Raw genomic sequence first — 18,506 nt, 5'->3', positions numbered from 1 at the left:
AATTCCCATATGATTGCCCACCCCAATACACGTGTGCTTTCAGCCCGCAGTTGACCTCCGCTGAACGTTTGTGTGCGTCAAGCAACACAGCTGGAATGCCTCAAGAACGGAGGGGTGTTCTGCAACTTGTGCCTTTCGATGTAACGATGTTCCTAGGACTGGGCAAAGAACGAGGCTCACTATATCCTTCAGTGAAAGCTTCGTAGAAATCTCCTTGCACCGCCTCTGCTAGTGCAAGTCGTTTCGGAGTTAAGTGCATGCGCGAGTAGCCAGAGAAAGATTGTTGGTGACTCCATCAGGGCAGTCTAGTATGCGTTGAAAAGAGCACAGAACTTGTATCCTCGATAACTTGCTCCAGAATGGAACACGGTAGGAACCGGCGATCCAGGACGCCTGCGGAATATAGCAAGCTTACAAGAGAAAACTGCCGCTGTCGAACGGAATGCAGCTGTTTGGACGACACCGATTGACTCCAGATATTACGCGCGGGCGAGAATCTGTGTTTTTTACGTCCGTCCCGGAAACCCGAAAATGTCCATTCTGAAGATGGGCAGTAAGCACCTGCACGAAGGTGCTTTGGGTGGGCCTGGGAGGGAGCGTAAGAAGACAGAGCACCTCCTGGCAAGGCCTTGAATTCGGAGCAGCAAGATCTGACAGTTTACTGCTCCTGCCTCTGACACTCTAACCAAACAATCAGTCTGTGCACCAGGGGTAAGGGGAACAATGGTAAGAGCGCTGGTTGTCGCGCGGTGGAGCGTTACCATGATACCCTGTCGACCGCTTCCAGGTGTGCCTGGTCCCCATCGTGGCTGGGCAATGCGCTTTCTAGGGAGGTCGCTGCGGTGTGGAACTCACACTTCCTGCGCCACATTTCCTTTTCGTCCCTCTTGGGCCCGAAGTCCTTTTCGTCTAGAACCAACTTGCGTGAAAACAAGTAGACCACCACTAATGACTGCTTGCAGTTCGTTGTGGCTACGGCACGGCACACTCCGACTTTTCCCGCCGCAGACAGAGTCTTTGCCGCGGGTCACCTATCCCGCCAATTTCAAACTCGCCTATAGCGGCAATGCGGCAGGGATCAAGAAATGATTCGATGTCGCTGTCTCCTCATGTGTTACGCATTTCGTTTCGATTGGTTTCTTAACTCAGTGACTGCAGAAGGACTTTTTTTCTCCCTTTTCTGGAGACAAAACCGAGCGCCTCCAGCGTTCCTTCCGCAGCGTAGGTATTCTAGTGAGACGAGACCCGTGACGTCTTGCTGTATGTACACTGCGAAAAATAGCGGAGCATCAAATGAAAATCTCGCTTGCTCGCCGAGCCTAACCTGAAAATCCCTTTTCCCCAGAAGTCTTGGCTTGTTGAGGCATTTGACGTATCGTCCCTGACCTCTGACAGTTTTCGTCTTGGATTCTTCCTCCATGATTTCTGCCGTTGCGGCGTCGGACGCCGGCGCCTGTGTATACGGTTTAGGGTCAGTGGCTCAATCTGCAATTCACGTCAAGTTCCCGTACGCATGGTGGCTTCCAGTCGAAAGGCCGAGCATCGATCTGCATGCTTCTGGATGGATTATGGCGCCACGCATGCCTTCCAAACGAAGGATATATGCGTCGCCGTGTCCCCCCTGCAGTGCGTGTACATCTCAAGCTGTCCATCGACAGAGCTGCACAAGTATCCCTGCCTACGCATATGTGCCTCTGTAAAATCATCCATAACTCTGTGTACGTGTGCATGTCTTCTTCAACATATCCGCACGTCTCACGACAACTGTCAACGCACGAACATATGCATAGATAGCAAGTGTTTGAGCATCTGTGTACAGTATGTTTGCACATAGATGTTTTTGCGTTCTTCATGTCCACTGTCTCTCCGGCTGAATAGATCCCTGGCCCGCACCTCTCTTCAAGAATGAGAGGCTTGTCTCCCTTTCTCCCTTCCGGCCGGAGGACAAGCTGCATGCTGATTGTGGTGTACGGCCTGCCGGCGTCAGGGAAGACCACCCTGTGTAGGGCTCTCTCAACATCTCCTCAGTTCGCAGAAAACCTCTCTCGCTCCTTCAACGACGCTTGTTGTTTTGGGATCGAAGGAAATCCTGAAGGCGCCGTAAGGCATCTGTGTCGGCGCCACGTAACCATTCATCACATCTGCTTCGACGCCATCGAGCAGGACGTGCTGCATGCGCAGGCGAAAAGCGTCCAGCGGCCGCAGGGTCCCGTCGAAGCAAAACGAGAAGAAAGTTCTGAACACGTCCCGTCCGGTTCGTTTTCGTGTGTAGCCGTTTGCTCGGATGCTTCCCCCTCCTCTTCCTCACCACACATTTCATCTTCGTTCCCTGCTTCGTCTTCCGCGCCTTCCTCCCCCCACTCCTCTCCATCTTCTTCCTCCCCACCTCTCTCTTCTTCCTCTCCATCTCCTTCTTCTCCTCCCCTGCGTTCCTTCTTCGTGACTCAGGGAGACGGTCGCGGAGAACAAAGAGACGGCAACAGACGCAGGCGTTTTCCAGAGAGGAGATCCGCGTCTCTTGACCTTTCCAGCGGAGAACCGTCTAAGCGGGCCGTCGAGCATGCATATGTCAAGGAAACTTGCAACGAGACGCTGACGGAAGAGCAGGAAAGGGACAGAGACATTTCCTGCTTTGACCCCGGAACATGGAAGCGAGCTCGGCAGGTCGCCCACGTCCGCATCCGAGACATTCTGGAGCGTCGTGAGGTGTGGTATAAACGGCAGGCTGCTTGTGAAGAAGAAAGAGAAGAGCGAGAGGAAAAAGGAGAGGAAGGAGAAGAACTGAACGGAAACAAAGGAGAAGAAAGAGAAGAAGAGGGAGAACGAGGAGATACATGGGGGGAGCGGCGCGAGCGGAGGGATCTGAAGGAGAGAGACGAAGGCCATCGAGGACCACCACAGAAGAAGGCAGAAGCTGGGGTCTCATTAGCAGCAGCAGCTTCCTCACTGAGGTTTGAGGAAGTGACGGGTAACGCCTTGGGTGGGAGCAAAAGAAGCGAGGAGTCGCGGGGCAATGCCCATCATCGCGCATCTTCCCTTGAGTCTCCCTGCGCCGCTTCGCCCCCTTCTGCCTTGGACGCAGTTGCCTCTTCTCCCTTGCTTGTTTTGCTCGTGGACGACACCATGCATCTCACCTCCATGAGGAAAAAGTTGTTCCGTCTTGCTTCGCAATGTACGCCTCGCGTCCACTCTTCTCTTGAGGTGTCGCCGCACCTGTCCCTTCGTCGGGGCCCACTTTCTGGATCCACGAAATGCCACGGTTTGCACATGACTCGGTGAAGAACTGCGGATGTGCGTGTGCCTCAGTTGCTGCCTACTTGTTCTTCTCTAGCCAAATATAATTATATACGTGACTGCGTGATAGTTTTAACGTCGTGCACGCATCGGCCCGGTTTCCACTGCCGCCATCTATCTCTCTGTGCGTGTGCGTGTATCTCTGCGGGGCCGTCAGTCCAGTCTCTCTCCACGTCTCCCCCTCATCTACACATGTATTCGCTTTACTTTGCTGTTGCGCGTTTGTGTTTCTCACGCGTTTGCCGTGGTTATAGTTCTCGGCGGCAGAACGCGAGAGTTTTTCCTTGCTGATGCGTTTCTCAGACCGCTGCGCCTTCCACCAGGTGTATCTCGACGTTCCTCTCCACCACTGCCTGGGACGGAACGCGCTCCGTTTTGCGTCTGCCAGGTATTCGGACAAAGGCGAGCCTGCGCGCGGCAGAGAGCAAAAGGCCCAGACGAGAACGAAAGCGAAAGAAGCGAGCGACACCGACGCAGCGAGCGAAGGCGGTCGGACAGCAGCGGGGTCTCGCGCAGTTCAGAAGGGGCGACTGGAACTGTGCGCGAAAGCTGAACGAGAAAAGACGCTCGAAAGAAAACAAAGCAAAGACGACCGACGGACAGAGAACGGAAACGAACATGCGGCTGCGCCCCCGCCGCGCCAGGTGCTTCTTCGACATTACGAAAGTTTTTGCCGTCAGCGAGACCTCGGTAGAGATGCTGCGGGTACTCGCGAAAGAGCGTCGCCCAGCGAGCGCATCAAAGAAGAAACGAGCATGAAGGAAGACGAACCGAAGATAAACGACGGAAACGAACAAGGCCAGATCAGCAGCCAGGACATGACAGCGTCGCCGCCACTGGATGAAGACCACCCTTCATCCACAAATGCCTCTCCTTCTGCTGTGTCTCCTTCCTCTGTGTCTCCTTCCGCTGTGTCTTTCTCTTGTTCTCTCTGTGGGTCAACGCCGACGTTCAGTTCGTCGCGGCAAGATTCTTCTGTCTCTTCATTTTGCGTGATGGTTTGTGACGCATGTGCATCTTCTGAAGAAAGCGGGCTGAGTGGAGAGAAGAGTGCAGGGAAGAACAGGAAGAAGGGGGGAAAGAAGCAGAAAGAGGGCCCAAGGAAATGGGAGCGACTGGCGTGTCGCCACTCTTGGAGGCTTCTTCTCAGGGAGGATCAAGCCCGAGTACCTCCAGTTGAAATTTGCGTGAGTTCTGACAGTATCCGCCCACGATTCTATGCTTCTCGTCCCGAGCGTCTCCCTGTGTTCCTTTGTCTGCGTTTGCTCTGCCTCTCTCGTCTCCCAAGACTCGCGAGAAACTCTCGGGGCTCACATGCATGCATCTGTACATCTCGTCTCTCCACTTGCTGATCCAAAAAGGCCATGATGCATTCTTCTCGCAATGCCTGGATACGTCTACGTCTATCTCTCCATCTCCCCTATCGCCCTATCTCTCTTTCTGTCTATCTCTCTGTCTATCTATCTCCCTTTCTTTCTACCTAGCCATCTAGCTGTCCACCTGCCTACTTGCTTACCTATTCACCCTTTTCTATGTATGCATATGTATTCCTTTGAGGAGAAGGTGTCGCGTGTTTTCTCACAGTATACACTAGGCGATAGTCTTGTGCTCGGGTGTGCCTGTGTGCAAACCGTTCCCTTCCCTGCATCCTTTCTTGCGAAAGTCGCTCTGTCGTGTACACATGTCAAGAGGTGCTCACTTTACAGAGAACACACGTGTGTCACACCTATCAATCTCTCCCCGTGCACGCGCATATGCCCTCTCCTTTTGCATGCATATATTTATATATACAATATATATATATATGTATATATATGTATATATGTATATATATATATATATATATATATTAATGTGTATGTAAACTTGCATATATATATATATATATATATATATATAGATCTAGTTGTATCTATATATATGAAGTTAAATGCGGATGTCTAACCCGGGCTATGTAGATAAATGTTCGATGGACGTCTTTTTCGAATGGAGAAGCGTCTGAAGTCGACTGCTGCGTTTCTGTTTTCTCCGTCTTTTGGTGGCTGGTTCTTCAGGCGGATGTCTTCGCCAGTGCCTTTCGAGACGGTGGCTGCTGGCGACCCGCATGCGGGCTGCGAGACGCCGAGGAAGGCGAGAAGAACAAGGACAAAGAAGGCAAAGCCTGGCGCGGGGAAATCTTGGCCGCCCTCGACCTCGCGCTGCGGCGGCTTCTCCACAGCATGATCACAGCGTGCTCGGACAGGAACAAGAAAGGTAAATGCATGCTCAACCCAAGAAATAAAAGGACGCGAGAAAACTCCAGGTCACACCTGCTCGAAACAGAGACCGCACTCGACACACATGCAAGTACGGGAGACAGGTATACAGGAGAAAACGGATAGATGTGCACAGGCTTCGAGACAATTCAACACACATTTGGCTGTGTGATGGGTTTCCACACCGCATCCGTGATGCGTGCAGGCGGAAACGCACTCCCGGTCAAAGAATGGGTTAAACGGAAGGCAGAATATCTGGAAGGTGAGCCGAAAGTTCTTCGTTCTGTATCCCCTCGGTAGCTTGAGAGTGAATGCGGAGGACGATCGTACAAGCATGCATCACATTCTGTGTCTATTTGAAGTTTTCATACATACGAGTAGGCATACACAGAAAAGCAAAAATAATTCTACAGAGTTATATGTACATATATATATATATATGCACACATGGTTCTGAATCTAGTAATGTTCCGCCTCCGTGCATCTAGCTCGGGGCACAGGCTCCCGAGAGGGATACTTAGTGGTCAACCTGTGGGCAAAATACCATGCATATATGCATATATATATATATATATTTGATGCGCGTCTTTTACGTGTATGGAAGTGATGGGGGGAAAGCAGTGCAGACACGTTGCATACCCAGGATTCTGTAACCTCTGCAAACAAGTGAGGACAGAAAGTGTGACGTCAGACGGGATATCCGTCATTCGCTTTCTATTGTTTGCACCCAATTGTCTCAGAATGTCGAAGGCGCCTCGATCGCAGCGTGCGCGGTGAAAACGGGGAGAAAGATTTGCAAACCAATGTGACGCCAAGCAGGGACGAAACGGTGGCCGAGGCAGCTGCAAAACAGGGAGAGCGACACGCCATATGTGTTGAGATGGTTGAGAGATTTCGCTGTGCTTGCGTGGCTGACGTGAGGAGATTGATCGACTCGGCCTCCTAGTGAGACAAGAGTTTCCAAAGGAAAGGGGAAGGCGCCCCGTCAGTGCTGAGCTCGACAAGATCGCCTTTCTCTGTGGCGGGTTTTTCAGCGGATGCCTCTACGTGGAGAATGTTTCCTGGAAGAGACATGCCGATACACCCGGCAGAGCGCGTAGATTTCCCTTCCGCCCGTCCTAGACTCAAAGAAAAAACAGAAATCTACAAAACCCCCCAACAGCAAGTATGTAGCTATGCGTGGGCCCATCTCGGATGTTCTTGCAATCGCATACTGCGTTTGCACGTGTACAGGTTATTCACACACAGAAACCTGTTTTCTGCGAGAGGAGCTCGTCATTCCATTCCTAAGTTCCCTGTCTTCGCTGTCAGAATCCTTTGTTGAAGACCTTTGTGGAACGCGGTTCTTACTCAAGGAGGCAAAGCCGTCAAAAAATCCCGTTTCTGTGCCGATATGTTTGCTTAAAGAAAGAACCTGGTAACCGGGACCGTCACGCAAACCTGGAACAAATGTCACTCGAACGGGTGATATGCAGTGAGCAAGACGGTGGCCAGAGCACTGCTCCCTTTTCCATACTTTTTGCGGACTTCGAAATTCATCGCGATTCCTTTCAAGCTGTTTCAATTGTAACGACACCCGAATGGAACTCTAAATCACGTCGCTACCTTTAGAGAGAGGATGTCGCAGTCGGCTAAAGAGAGTCATTTTTAAAACTGGTGGAGAGGAAAGACGGCAGAGCACCGAGCAGTGCGAGATAGTGTACACCCACAGAATTTCCACTGAGACTTACGGCATCAGTGTTCTGTTCAGATAGGGTCATACGCGCTTCGGATTCGTTAGAAGTTGCAGGCAGTGCGATGTCCTACGGAAAAATGTATGTTCGCCTAGAAAGTGGAAGAATCAAAGCCGCCGAGGAAGCCGTCACGCAACACCTTGCTTCTCGAGGCGTTCCCTGTAGTGGTTCGTGTGTGTGTGTGGCCTTTGTTCTGTGGTTTGGCGGTTTTTGGAACGAAGAAAAAGCACCAGTACTTCGCTTTGTCTGACGGAAATGAAGAGTGGACACGAGTCCCTCTCCACTTAGCGGCATCTCCGCGGCTTCATGGCGTAGAACATTCAAAAAACGAGGCTTCACGAGACTGGAGCGCATGCCTCTCGTTTCGAGTTCGGGTGTCTAGACACCCGCTCTCCACACACGTCTTCCTGCGCATCTCGCATTTCTCCTTCAGAACCAAAAAGGGACACATACGAAATCGGGAGCAACGCGCTCAACGGGAGAGAACAAAAAATGAATCAAGCACGTCTACGTGTGAGAAAACACGACTGAACCAAGGACTGCATGAATCCTTTGGAGAGACCAGTTTCACAGGGAACAGAAGGGTCAGAAACTGTCGACTTTTGCTCTCTCCACTCCCGGTTTCCTTGTCCCGACATTCTGTCTCTCGCATCACACCCTCCACTCTTTCCCTTTTCATCGTTTCGTGTTCTCTCTACCGGCTTCCTTTTCTGGTTGCTGTACCGGTCTCATTTCGAACTATCCCGCCTCTCTGCCGTATCTACACCGCTCTGGTCATTCTCCTGCTTTCGCCAGCAGTCTCGCAGTTTTCTTTGATCTACCTCTCTCTCTTCCGCCGTATCGTCCTCTCTCTCCTTTTGCTTTCATTCTCGGCCTCTCCACCTGCGTCTAGCCCCTTCCTCAGTGTATCGAGGCTCTGGCTCTCCCCTCTCCTCTCCCTTTTCTGTTGGATTTGTCTTCCCGCTCTTCTCGCTTTCTCCTCCGTCTCTCTCACTCCCTGTTTGCTGTTTTCTGCACATCTCTCAGGCTGTCTTCGCAGGCTTGAAGTCGGGATTCTTCTTCACGATGACCACGCCCTCGAGGACCTTCGCCAACGGCACATCTGAATGCAAACGAAACGGAGACGCCTCAAAGCATTCTTCTCTCGCCGTTTCTAGAGAAAGGAGCAACGCGCGCAACTCAAAGACAGCGTCAGCAACCAGCCTGACGGGGAAGACGGGAAAACACGAAAAAACCAAAGTGCCGTTCCTCTGCCTCCCGCCTCGCTCCTGTCGAGGGGACTTACACTCGTCAGTCGCGAGTTCCGCGCGTTCGCTGTAGCTTAGCAGAACTGGAGTCGTATGCGTCTGGAAAGCTGTGATGGTTTTCGGCTGTCTCCCAACCTGTCCGACGATGTCTACGGCCTCTCCGACCCTCGCAGAGAGGCACGCCATCCTCAGCTCCTCCTCAGACAAATCCACTTCTTTCTCCTCGCCCATCGCCTCTTCCGGTGCCTCTGGAGTCCCACTTGTGCCTGCCGCCCCGCCTGTCTCCTCAGGAGACGCCGACGCGCCCTCCGTGGAGCTCGACGGGGCTTGGGGCAACTGACTCATCGGTGCAACAGTGAACAGCATGCGCGGCTGCATCGCCGGGAAGAGGTAATACAAAAGATAGTGGTACTTCCTGAAAAAACACGCGCAACCACAACCACACACAAACACACACACAAACACACACACAAACACACACACACATGCCCATACATCGAATTTATACGTGTACCTATCTATCCATATATAGATAGACAGCTATGTATCTATGCACCTATGTATATACACCCAGACAGGCATAGACCTAGATCAGCATAGACTGTGAGACGCACATACTTTTGCAAGTCTACATATATACATACATATATATATATATATATATTTTCTGTAGGATTGAAAATGTGCGTCCTGGCACCGTTGTGTGTGGGTGTGTGTCTTCTGGGCGAAGCTGAGTTCTCTGGTTATGTTGGCAGTGACGGGTTTCTGCAAAAAGCGGCGCGGGGCAGTTCTTCTCACCCGAGAATGGTCGTGCGCATGTGGAGGCAAGTGTGCATGATGACGCAGAGACAGCCGAGGGCAACATTGTTGACGAGGAATCTGTCCGAGTGGACAGGATTGATGGTCAGGAGGCCTTTTCCCATGTAGAGAAGGCCTTGGGCGAGCCGAATCTGAATGGCGCGCGCAGACGCACAGAACGGGAGACGCTCAGCGGCGAACGGAGAGAACAAGGTCGAGCAGTCAAGAGAGGGGCGAAGCAGAGGTTCCTCCGGTTCCGGTGTATGTCCAGAGCGAAACTCAGCAGAGGCGACAGAGACTCTGGGAGGCGAGAAAAAGCCAGGAAACAGATAACGACCGGTGTGCACACACCGAGTCGCGAGAAGGCCGCGACACAGAAGTAAGGGAGAGACGGGAAAAGCAAAAAGCGAGGCCGATTCTCCTGTCTCTGGAGAAAGTGACCTGCGGATCTGCAGATTTGCCGTGCACAGAAAGACCTACCACGAAGAGGGCGTTTCCATCTCTCCCGTAGAAGGAAGCAAGCGAGCGGAGAAGGCCAGCGATGCGCGCGTTGTTTGTGCCTGAGCAAAACAAAAGCGTCGAAACGCATCGACACGTCCATGCAACGAAACAGATATACGCACACATACACATATAAGGGAAACATGCGGAGAAGAGGGAAACTGAGAAGAACGCTCTGCTCTAACTGTTAAGTGTGCGGGTGCCCTCGCCAGCGATTTCTCACGGCCCGGAATGGACGTTTCGAGCCGGCATCGGCAGGCAAAAGCTGCTGCTGTTTCTTCTCTCATCCTAGGACAACCCCTCGCGGTTTGCTCCGACTCTCTCTATCGAAGGCGAGACGCGCGCGCAAACCGCGTGAAAAACCTCGCATCAGAGACGACTTGCACTTCTCTCGAGAGTGTTCTCGTCTCCCTTTCCGTGCGTTTTCCCTCCGCTTCCCAGCCTTGGAGCGAAAACGAGCACCAAAAAGATGCATGCACCCGCGGAGAGACAGCGTGGAGAGCGCCGATCTCTTCAACCGCCCCTGTTTTTTGGCTGCTGAGCCGAAGCCTGTGAATGGATGCATTCCAAGTGAGGTCCAAGAGTCTCTGTTCTTCTCCCTTTCTTGCCGTTTCTTCTCGTGCGGTTTACCTGCGCCGACAACGCCCATGGCAAAGATTGCGTTGAGGGCCACCTCCGCATCGACGTCGTGGGACAGCTTCGAGAGTGTGTCGATGATTCCCTGCTTGGCGCGAGAAGGCGAGTGGAGCGCGAGAGCGAGAGGCACAGCCCGGCGTTGAGGCAAGTCCGCGTACTGGAGCAGATGATCCTAGAAGGCCGCCGAAAAGAAGAGGAAAGACGCGAGCGGTGGGCCACAGCAAGCGAGAAGAAAGACGAGAAGAAAAGAAAGACGAGAGGAGATGAAGCACGAGATGAGAGACAGAGACCCCGGAAGACGAGACGGGAAAGGACGAAGAGCGGGGAGGAGTCGGAGACACGGACAGAACGGGGGGCGGCGTCGCCAAAGAAGACCAGGACAAAAGGGAGCAGAATGCGGAAAGGGGGACGAATCGAAAACCTAACAGAGAGGAAGCCGAGCTCAGAAAAAGCCTTACGATGAGAACGAAAAATGTCTAGGAGACAAAGACCATTCCCATCCCCCTTCCCTACAGGCATCTACGTACATACCTATGCATGGGAGTCCTTTGTTTACAGCTTGTACCGTTACATTCAGGAGCATACCGTTATATTCGATAGCAATGGGTTGCATCTCTATCCTAGGTTCCCTAGTGTGGTGGGCACATCACATGATGACCGTCGGTCTAGAAGTTGATTTTTAACATCAAGCCGGGCAGTATACCTGCATTTCCAAATATGTTTCCGCATATAGGTAGATGTTTGTAGCTAGGACAGGTGCCTTACCAACATGCGGAGACTCATTTCGGCGCCGACATCTTCGGCGAAGGCGAGGAGCGCCAGATTCATGACAGCGACAGCTTGGTCTAATTTGCGGCCATCTTCTTCATCGTCGTCTTCTGCGGACCCTTCGGGGTTTCGGCTCTGCGCCGCCGCTGCGTCGGTCTCCTTCGTCGCTTTGTCCTTCTCTTCCTTCTCGCCCTCTCCCTCCTCTCCCGTCTTTGGACCGAGCAGAGCGCTCCAGTACTGCTTGTCGCGCGTCTCGCTGCAGACGCTCAAGAATTTCTGGGCCTTCAAAACGTCTCCGCTGCCGGCGTAGGCGAGGCCCTCGACCGTCCGTTGGGCGTAGGCGGCCAGGAGACACGCCCGCAGCTGCTGAGGCTCCGACGCCGGCGCCGCAGAGGCCAGCGCCTCCAGGGCAGTCAGCGTCGGCTCGCAGGCCTCTCGGGCGCCGAGAAAGAGAAGACCCAAACCCAGCGCAAAGTAGCAGCACAGCGGCGAATCCAGTCCCTCTGAGAGCGCGCACGTGCCAGGGGACACACAGGAGACACCCGCGAATGGAGCGCAAAAAAACAGGAGACAGGAAACGCTCGAAAGAACGGAAAGAACACACACCCCACACGCGTACGCCCACCAGACTGACACACAACGAGCTTCAGACCCGCATACCTACAAAATCAGGTTATCCATATCTTCAAATTTTCATCCGATACCTACACATATACTATATATATTACTGAACATATATATATTTATATATACATATATATATATATATATATATGTATACATGAGGGTGGTGGGTATCCCTGAGAATTGTCTCGGCAACAGTCTGTCGGGTATGTCGTGGCAGGTTTGTGCACGTTTTTTCGTGTCGCAACGTCTCGAGCTCGAGTCGTGAAAGCGGACTGCACAGCGCGTGGCTCACTCTCGACAGACGAGCGGTCAATGAGCGTCGTGAGAATTGCCTCCGCCGCTTCCTGGTTGCAGCTGCCGACGAAGACGAGGCCGAGCGAGACAGCCGCGAAGGCGCTGCACTCGACAGGCAGGGAACTATCGACCTGAGGAAAAAATACATCCGTCTATAAGCCGAACGATGGAGACGCTGGCGTTCCTCGGTATCCGCTCTGCGTTTGTTCGCAGATAAATGGACAGGTAGACCGGAGGATCCGCATGCAACTATGCAAAGAAAGTGGGGCAGAAATATGCAAGCAGATATACGGACATCGCCACCGACGTCGACAAGAAGATTCAGGGACAGCGGAGAGTGTGAAAACGGAGCGCCCACGCGAAGCCAGGAAGTTCGGGAGACAAGCCGGGTGCCCAGGAAACAGACTTACAATCACGACCGTGACAGCCTCCATGACATCTTCGCGCTTCGTGCCTGCATGCGCGCAGCCGAGGCCGACAACCGCCCCGACTTTCTGGCACGGCGCACTGCGGCCACCCTCGGCGGAATCTTCCAGGTGGTCTTTTAGGAGAGCAAACGCTGCGTCACACTCGTGGCGCACGTTGCTGCTCAAGACGCCGAAACCTGAGCGAACGCACCAGAAAGACAAGGTGTGGTTCTGTACATTCAGAGTTATGTCTCTCTGTGCATATTAATGTACATACAGGCAGATGTGTGTTTACATGCTTGGGCGCCTTTTCGTTTTAGTGGTGTTTTTGTCGGTGCGAAAATCTTCATCGAACTGGATGTGTGGTGAGGCAAGCCCCAATCGGCATCAGACTTCATTACCGAAAAATTGCCTCAGATGCGCCCGCTGCAGAACGCTCTTCCGCGACCCAGTGTTGGACTCCAAAAGGAAGCGCATATATATTATATATAGAGATATGTAGAGAGATAGATATAGATAGATAGATAGCTGTAAAGAGATAGCTGTAGAGAGATAGTCATACATAGAGATATACGTGTGCAAGACAAGCAGGCACGTGAAGTTCAGCTTGTGGGCAGAAGCCCTCGCGTCGCATGAGAAGCTTCCGGCCTGTGCACGTCGGAAACTGTCAGGGAGGTCGTAGCCCCTCCCAGTTGCCACGGCTCAAAAAAAAAATCAGCCCCCCCCCCCCCCCAAGCGCATGCATTCTTTGTGCGGAGACACCTCGCCCCGCGATCCACGGAGACAGACGCGCGCCATCAGCGAGAAGGGCAGTGTCCCCCTAGGGTTCCATTTGAGGCCGCGCGTGGCTGAAGCGCTGAGTGGGAACGTGCGAAGGAAGCTGTGAGACCGTCCCGTGTCTTCAGATGCCCCGCAGGCAGCGTCTCTCTGCCGTCGGCCTGCTTACCCAGGAGGGCGCCTGCCTTGATGTTCGCGTCTGAGGAGTACTGGTATTTGTCCAGGTGCGACAATCCCTCGTCGACGTTCCACAGAAGAATCGCCCCCAGAGAAGCTGCCGCAGAGATCATCCCATGATCTTTGTTCTTGTACAGCCAGGAACCTCCTGAAGAGAAGCGAGCAGTCAGAGCCCCGCAGCGGAAAGGAGCTGGGACGGAACGCCGACCGAAAGACCAGAAGGGAAATTGCGGTTTGTGAACAATCTCTGTCCCCACACGCAAGCGACTTTCTGAATTCCACTAACTCTCTTGCCCGCATTTCTTTCTCCGTTTCTCTCTCTTTCCTCCATAACCTCCTTCTTGTGCTCGTTGCCGCCCTCTGTGTCTCTTTCTAACTCTTTTCTGTCCCGTACCATCGGCGAGCATGAGTTTGTCTTTGCAGGATCCGGCGTTGACGAAGGCGTTGACGAAGGTCGATGCGAGGTTTTGTTTTGCGCTGTCGAGAGCGCCCGTCGCGCCCCTGCGGCTCGAGGCGGGGTCTTCCAAGTGGGTTTTGTACACGTCTTCGGGGGCCTTTGGTTCCAGCACATCCATTTCCTTGGCGAGGAGGAGGAAGAAGTTGGACAGTTCCTCGCCGCTGTTCAGGCGCTGGGTCTGTTCGTCCTCGAAGTCAAAGTCGACGCCCTGTCTCCCGAGGAGGAGGGCCAGCTGCTTGACCATGAGCGGGTCGTCGGCGCGGCAGTGCTCGACGACGGCCTTGATCTTCTCGTTCTCCCCAGTCGCTGCATTCGGCAGCTTCAACGCCACACGCATGGCGTCGAACCACTGCTTCTGATCGAACAGGATCGTGAAGGCGACGGTGAGGAAGCGTGAGTACTCGTCGAGCGACGCCGCGTAGTTTGCCATCGCCAGAAGATACAGCGTGACGCGCGGGAAGTTGTTGCCGTCCACGTGTGCAGCCACGCTCTCGATGCGCTCGACTTCCGACAGCAAGTCGATCGCGTCGCACTCCGCATTGTGTGCCATGTAGTAAGGGACAATCAAATCCACCACTTGGTTCAGCTGCGCGAGAGTCGGCAACGGCACCTCCATCGAGATCTGGAGCGCCATAGATGTCTTCTTCCCAGACGGCGCCGTCTTCGCCTCGCCCGCATCCTTCGCCTCCGCATCCTTCGCCTCCTGTGCCTTGTCCCCAGAGGGGCGATCGGCCGAGGTTGAGGCACTCTCCCGCTGCTCAGCGGAAGATTCGGCCAACAAATCTTCTTCCACAGCGCCCGCCTTCTTCTCTTCGCCGTGGATCTCCGCGTACGCCGCAGCCACCTCCCCCGCGAGGTTGCGGAGGAACTCAAAGCCCCAGCTCGCAATATCCTTGCACCCGCCCTGGAAAGCGAGCCAGCAGAGAGGCAGAGACTCTTGCAGGAAAGCGAGCCAGCAAAGAGGCAGAGACTCTTGCAGGAAAGTGAGGAGGCGCAGCGCCGCGGAAAAGTGAGACGTGCAGTGTCAGAAAACAGGGAAGGAAAGGGTGGAGACGAGCGTGCAGAGACAGACACACCAAATTGTGCCAGAGAAAAAACAGTGCCAGAGAGACAGAGACAGAGAGAGAGAGAGAGACAAAGGGAGAGAGACAGAGAGAGAGAGAGAGACAAAGGGAGAGAGACAGAGAGAAGCGTCGAGGCAAGCAGAGACACATCTACACGCGCGCTTTGGGTGTGACGTAGACATCGGGGGATCGAGTTTTTTGATGTCCAAAATCCACCACAGAATGCCACATCGTCCTCTCCGCATGCATAAACATATATGCAGTGAAGTCTTTTTGTTGGAAGACTCTCCGTTTACCTCCAAGCAGAAGTGCAGAGAGCGCCTCTGGCCGTCTCCACATGTCGTGCAGAGAACCGCAAGGACCATCGCGAAGTCCGGCTGAGGGTCGATCGCGCCGAATAGAGCGGACAGCAAGGCAGGAGAAAACGGCAAAGACAAAAAATGGAGAAAGGAGGAAACGAAGCAGACAGGAGACAAGCTTGGTACATGGAGGCTGTGAGGTCGAGACAAAGACAGGCCGAAAGAGAAGACAACTGAACGTCTTCGACACATGACACGTACACATGCAGGCATCCCTTTTCGGATGCAAGCAGATATGCATGCGACTACACGTCGGTCTACACAAAATGCACAAGCATACACGTATACATATATATATATATATATATATGTATAATGTGTGTGTTGAGGAGGACGGGTCTTTTGGGTGCTAGAGCGATGTAAATATGGATTAGTGATCATCCCTACACGCTGTACAAATGTCTACATGCTAGCCCTTTGGCAGTTCCGGCCGTTTCCGTACTCAGGGCGTCCAGTAACAGAGACACGCCGCGAACGGCGGGAGCATGTAAACTGCCAGCGGGCCCGCAGGCACCAGAAACGCAGTTTCGGAGTTTCCTCTTCCCACGCACCTTGATTGCGTCGTCAGCCGCCAGGCGATGGTAGTGATCGATGAGAACCGGAATGTGAGGCCGCAGAAATTTAAGAGGCTTTGGCACGCTCGTCATCGACGACGTGGCCGCCTTCAGCTGTATAGACAGTGTCTGGAGAGCGAGGGCAACGACGCCTGAGCAAAAGGAAAGGAGCACAACATCCGTGTAAAGGCGCGCGGTCGAACGCGTCGAAGAACAGAGAAGAACGGGGGGGAAAACCTCAAGAAAAAGCCAGAGGTCCGAGGGGAACGGAAAAGAGGAGGCAGCAAAAGTATTGGTGAACAGGTGCGGAGACAGAGGGTGAGTTACCGCGAGGACAGGGAACAGAAAAGGAGGGAGGACCACCAAAGGGAGTTGGAAAGGACAAAAACGGCGGGACGGAGAACGGAACGCAAAAACCGGCTTCAGAACAACGGGGAATTTCATCGCGAGAAGCGTGCACACGCGAACAATACAGACCAAAAACAGTGGAGCGAAGGAGAGACCCAGCTACGCGAGGCACCAATGGCTTGCAGAGTGCATGCAAACAAATGCCGAAGAATGCCATGCTTGACACTTTGACAAAAGCGCGGTACTTTTCCCGAGTCATGTAGCTGCTTTTTCGCAGGTCCGCATCTCGCTGTAGCATCCGCACGTGTCCTTATCCTCGCTTCCCCAGTCTGCATGCGGAGGCTCAACGGGTCTCGTGGACGTCGCGCGGGGAAAACGCGAGTTCTCTGCGTGCAGTTGAGCGTTCGCTCACCTGGTTCCGGATCTTGCAGTCTTTCAACAAGGAGCTCGATGTCCTCCTTGATCTTCTTGTCTTCCTCTGTCTGCATAGCACACGGCACAACGCGAACCAAAAAGCCCTTGATACACGGACATGCACGTGCGTGCACCTGCAAAACCACGCGTATAAACTCAAAGTAAAAGTGCATACACACGAATGCACAGAAAAATAGACCTATATGTATATATATATATATATATATGACTGCAATGGAGGAGAGCAAGGCGAGCCGATATACCTAGATGCAACGGCGGAGAGAAATCAGTGAGCAGCGAAAAAGGAGACCAGAAGCACGTGACTCCTTCGCATTCGAGTGCCCTCGTTCTTGCCCACACGAGGAAAGCAGCGTCTGATCTTGCCGTGCTGTCAAGAGCGAGGATGCACTAAGAGGGAACCATCGGGAAACTCAGCTAGAAAAAGATGGATTCTCACTCCCGCCATCTAGATCCCACTTCTCTTTCTGTCCGTTCGCTCCCATGCCAAGTGGTGGTGTATTTCGCGCGTCCTTGTGGTATTTCAAACAAACATGAGAAGAGACAGTCGAGGGAGAGGAAAGAAGAGAGAACGCGCGCGTACCAGTTCGTCATCGACTTTCTTCTTCTTGTCGCCATCTTTCTCCTTCTTCCCTTCCTTTCCTGTTTGCGCAGGGTCTTTGGCCGCCGCCTGGATCGTCACGAGCTGGAGAGAGACACGCAGGAAGGCAACTTTCGAGTGTCGAATTTGAAGGGAGAAGAAAGAAGAGGCGTGCAGTTGTCTGTCACACAGATGCATGCGGATATATGCATGATATGCGTATCTCTGCATATAGATATATATATCTACATGAGTATAAGTACCGGGTGTAAACGGCCCCGGTCTTCGAGGGAAGTCTCAAGTATAAGCGCGAGCAAAAAAAGCAGCGGTATACCCGAGAAGTTTTGTGGGGGTGGGGATTCACAACGGCAAACACATCCGCAGGCAGAAGGGTGGACATGCACACGGATCGCCTTCCGTGAGCGGAGAAAAAGACACAGGAACACCGGTAAAAAGGCTTAAGACAGGGAAAAGAACTCATATGTACATGCAAGCGTACATGTCTTGTCCAGTACACAGTAAACACGTGTGGACCCTCGGGAAAAAAGAGACTCTAAAAAAGACCTCGATTCCTGCGTACGGTGACGTATCACAATGAGTGCATCGCAGCATGGCCGACGGCAGAATCACGCAAGGCCACGCGGAAAAGAGAACGGCCAATACGTGCGTAAGAACTCGTTTTGTTCGAAGAGAGAGGCGCCTCTGAGGAGAGGAAATCGCCTCTGTGTCTGCCGAATTACAGTGCTCTACACGAAAACGGGCATCGGTCCGTAAGGGTCAGAGAGGAGCGAGCAGGAAAGAACGGCGGAAAGGTGGCCTACCTTCTTGTCCTCGTCATTCGCCATGGTGAGAGGAAAAGCAGAAAACTGGACTCGAGTGTACAGACGCTGCGCGTCGGGTCAAAACGCAACGACTGTCGCGCGCGCGCACACGCAAGGAACCCCGAGAGCGAAAGATGAGGACTGGCAAAAGACTGTCTTTGCTCTGGAGGGCAGAAGACCTTCCAGTACCGTTGATCATCTGTGAGATTGTGTGTCCTCCCTGCTGGCCCAGAAAAACGGCCAGCAAAATGTCAGTAGATCGCAGTGTGTGTGAAGGCCCGCATGCAACGAGTTACCGACTGCGGTGCCTTTTTCAAAGAGAAGGCGCGGCGCCTCGACGGGAAGCAAGCGCACCCGCTGAATCCTTTTCCCGTTCA

The 18,506-nt window shown here is 53.2% G+C and overlaps 2 protein-coding genes across 2 annotated transcripts; one reads left to right on the top strand and one right to left on the bottom strand.

The window, feature by feature from the left end:
* Window positions 1-1,905: 1,905 nt before the first annotated feature.
* On the top strand, window positions 1,906-6,495 carry NCLIV_056710 (conserved hypothetical protein; the record flags this gene model as incomplete). The annotated part of the gene is made up of 5 exons (XM_003885226.1): window positions 1,906-3,172; window positions 3,598-4,460; window positions 5,349-5,547; window positions 5,755-5,811; window positions 6,290-6,495. The coding sequence occupies 5 exons, from the start codon at window positions 1,906-1,908 to the stop codon at window positions 6,493-6,495; spliced, it is 2,592 nt and encodes an 863-aa protein (XP_003885275.1).
* A 1,809-nt stretch (window positions 6,496-8,304) lies between these two features.
* On the bottom strand, window positions 8,305-18,153 carry NCLIV_056700 (26S proteasome regulatory subunit rpn1, related; the record flags this gene model as incomplete). Its single annotated transcript, XM_003885225.1, has 15 exons — window positions 8,305-8,384; window positions 8,568-8,944; window positions 9,328-9,479; window positions 9,808-9,887; window positions 10,459-10,636; window positions 11,230-11,735; window positions 12,152-12,284; window positions 12,564-12,757; window positions 13,507-13,662; window positions 13,909-14,875; window positions 15,332-15,412; window positions 15,946-16,100; window positions 16,709-16,778; window positions 17,312-17,413; window positions 18,130-18,153. The coding sequence occupies 15 exons, from the start codon at window positions 18,151-18,153 to the stop codon at window positions 8,305-8,307; spliced, it is 3,255 nt and encodes a 1,084-aa protein (XP_003885274.1).
* Window positions 18,154-18,506: the final 353 nt, after the last annotated feature.

This window comes from Neospora caninum, chromosome XI (assembly GCF_000208865.1).
Source record: "Neospora caninum Liverpool complete genome, chromosome XI".
Taxonomy (NCBI): Eukaryota; Apicomplexa; class Conoidasida; order Eucoccidiorida; family Sarcocystidae; genus Neospora; species Neospora caninum.
This window is presented reverse-complemented; position numbering and strand designations above follow the sequence as displayed.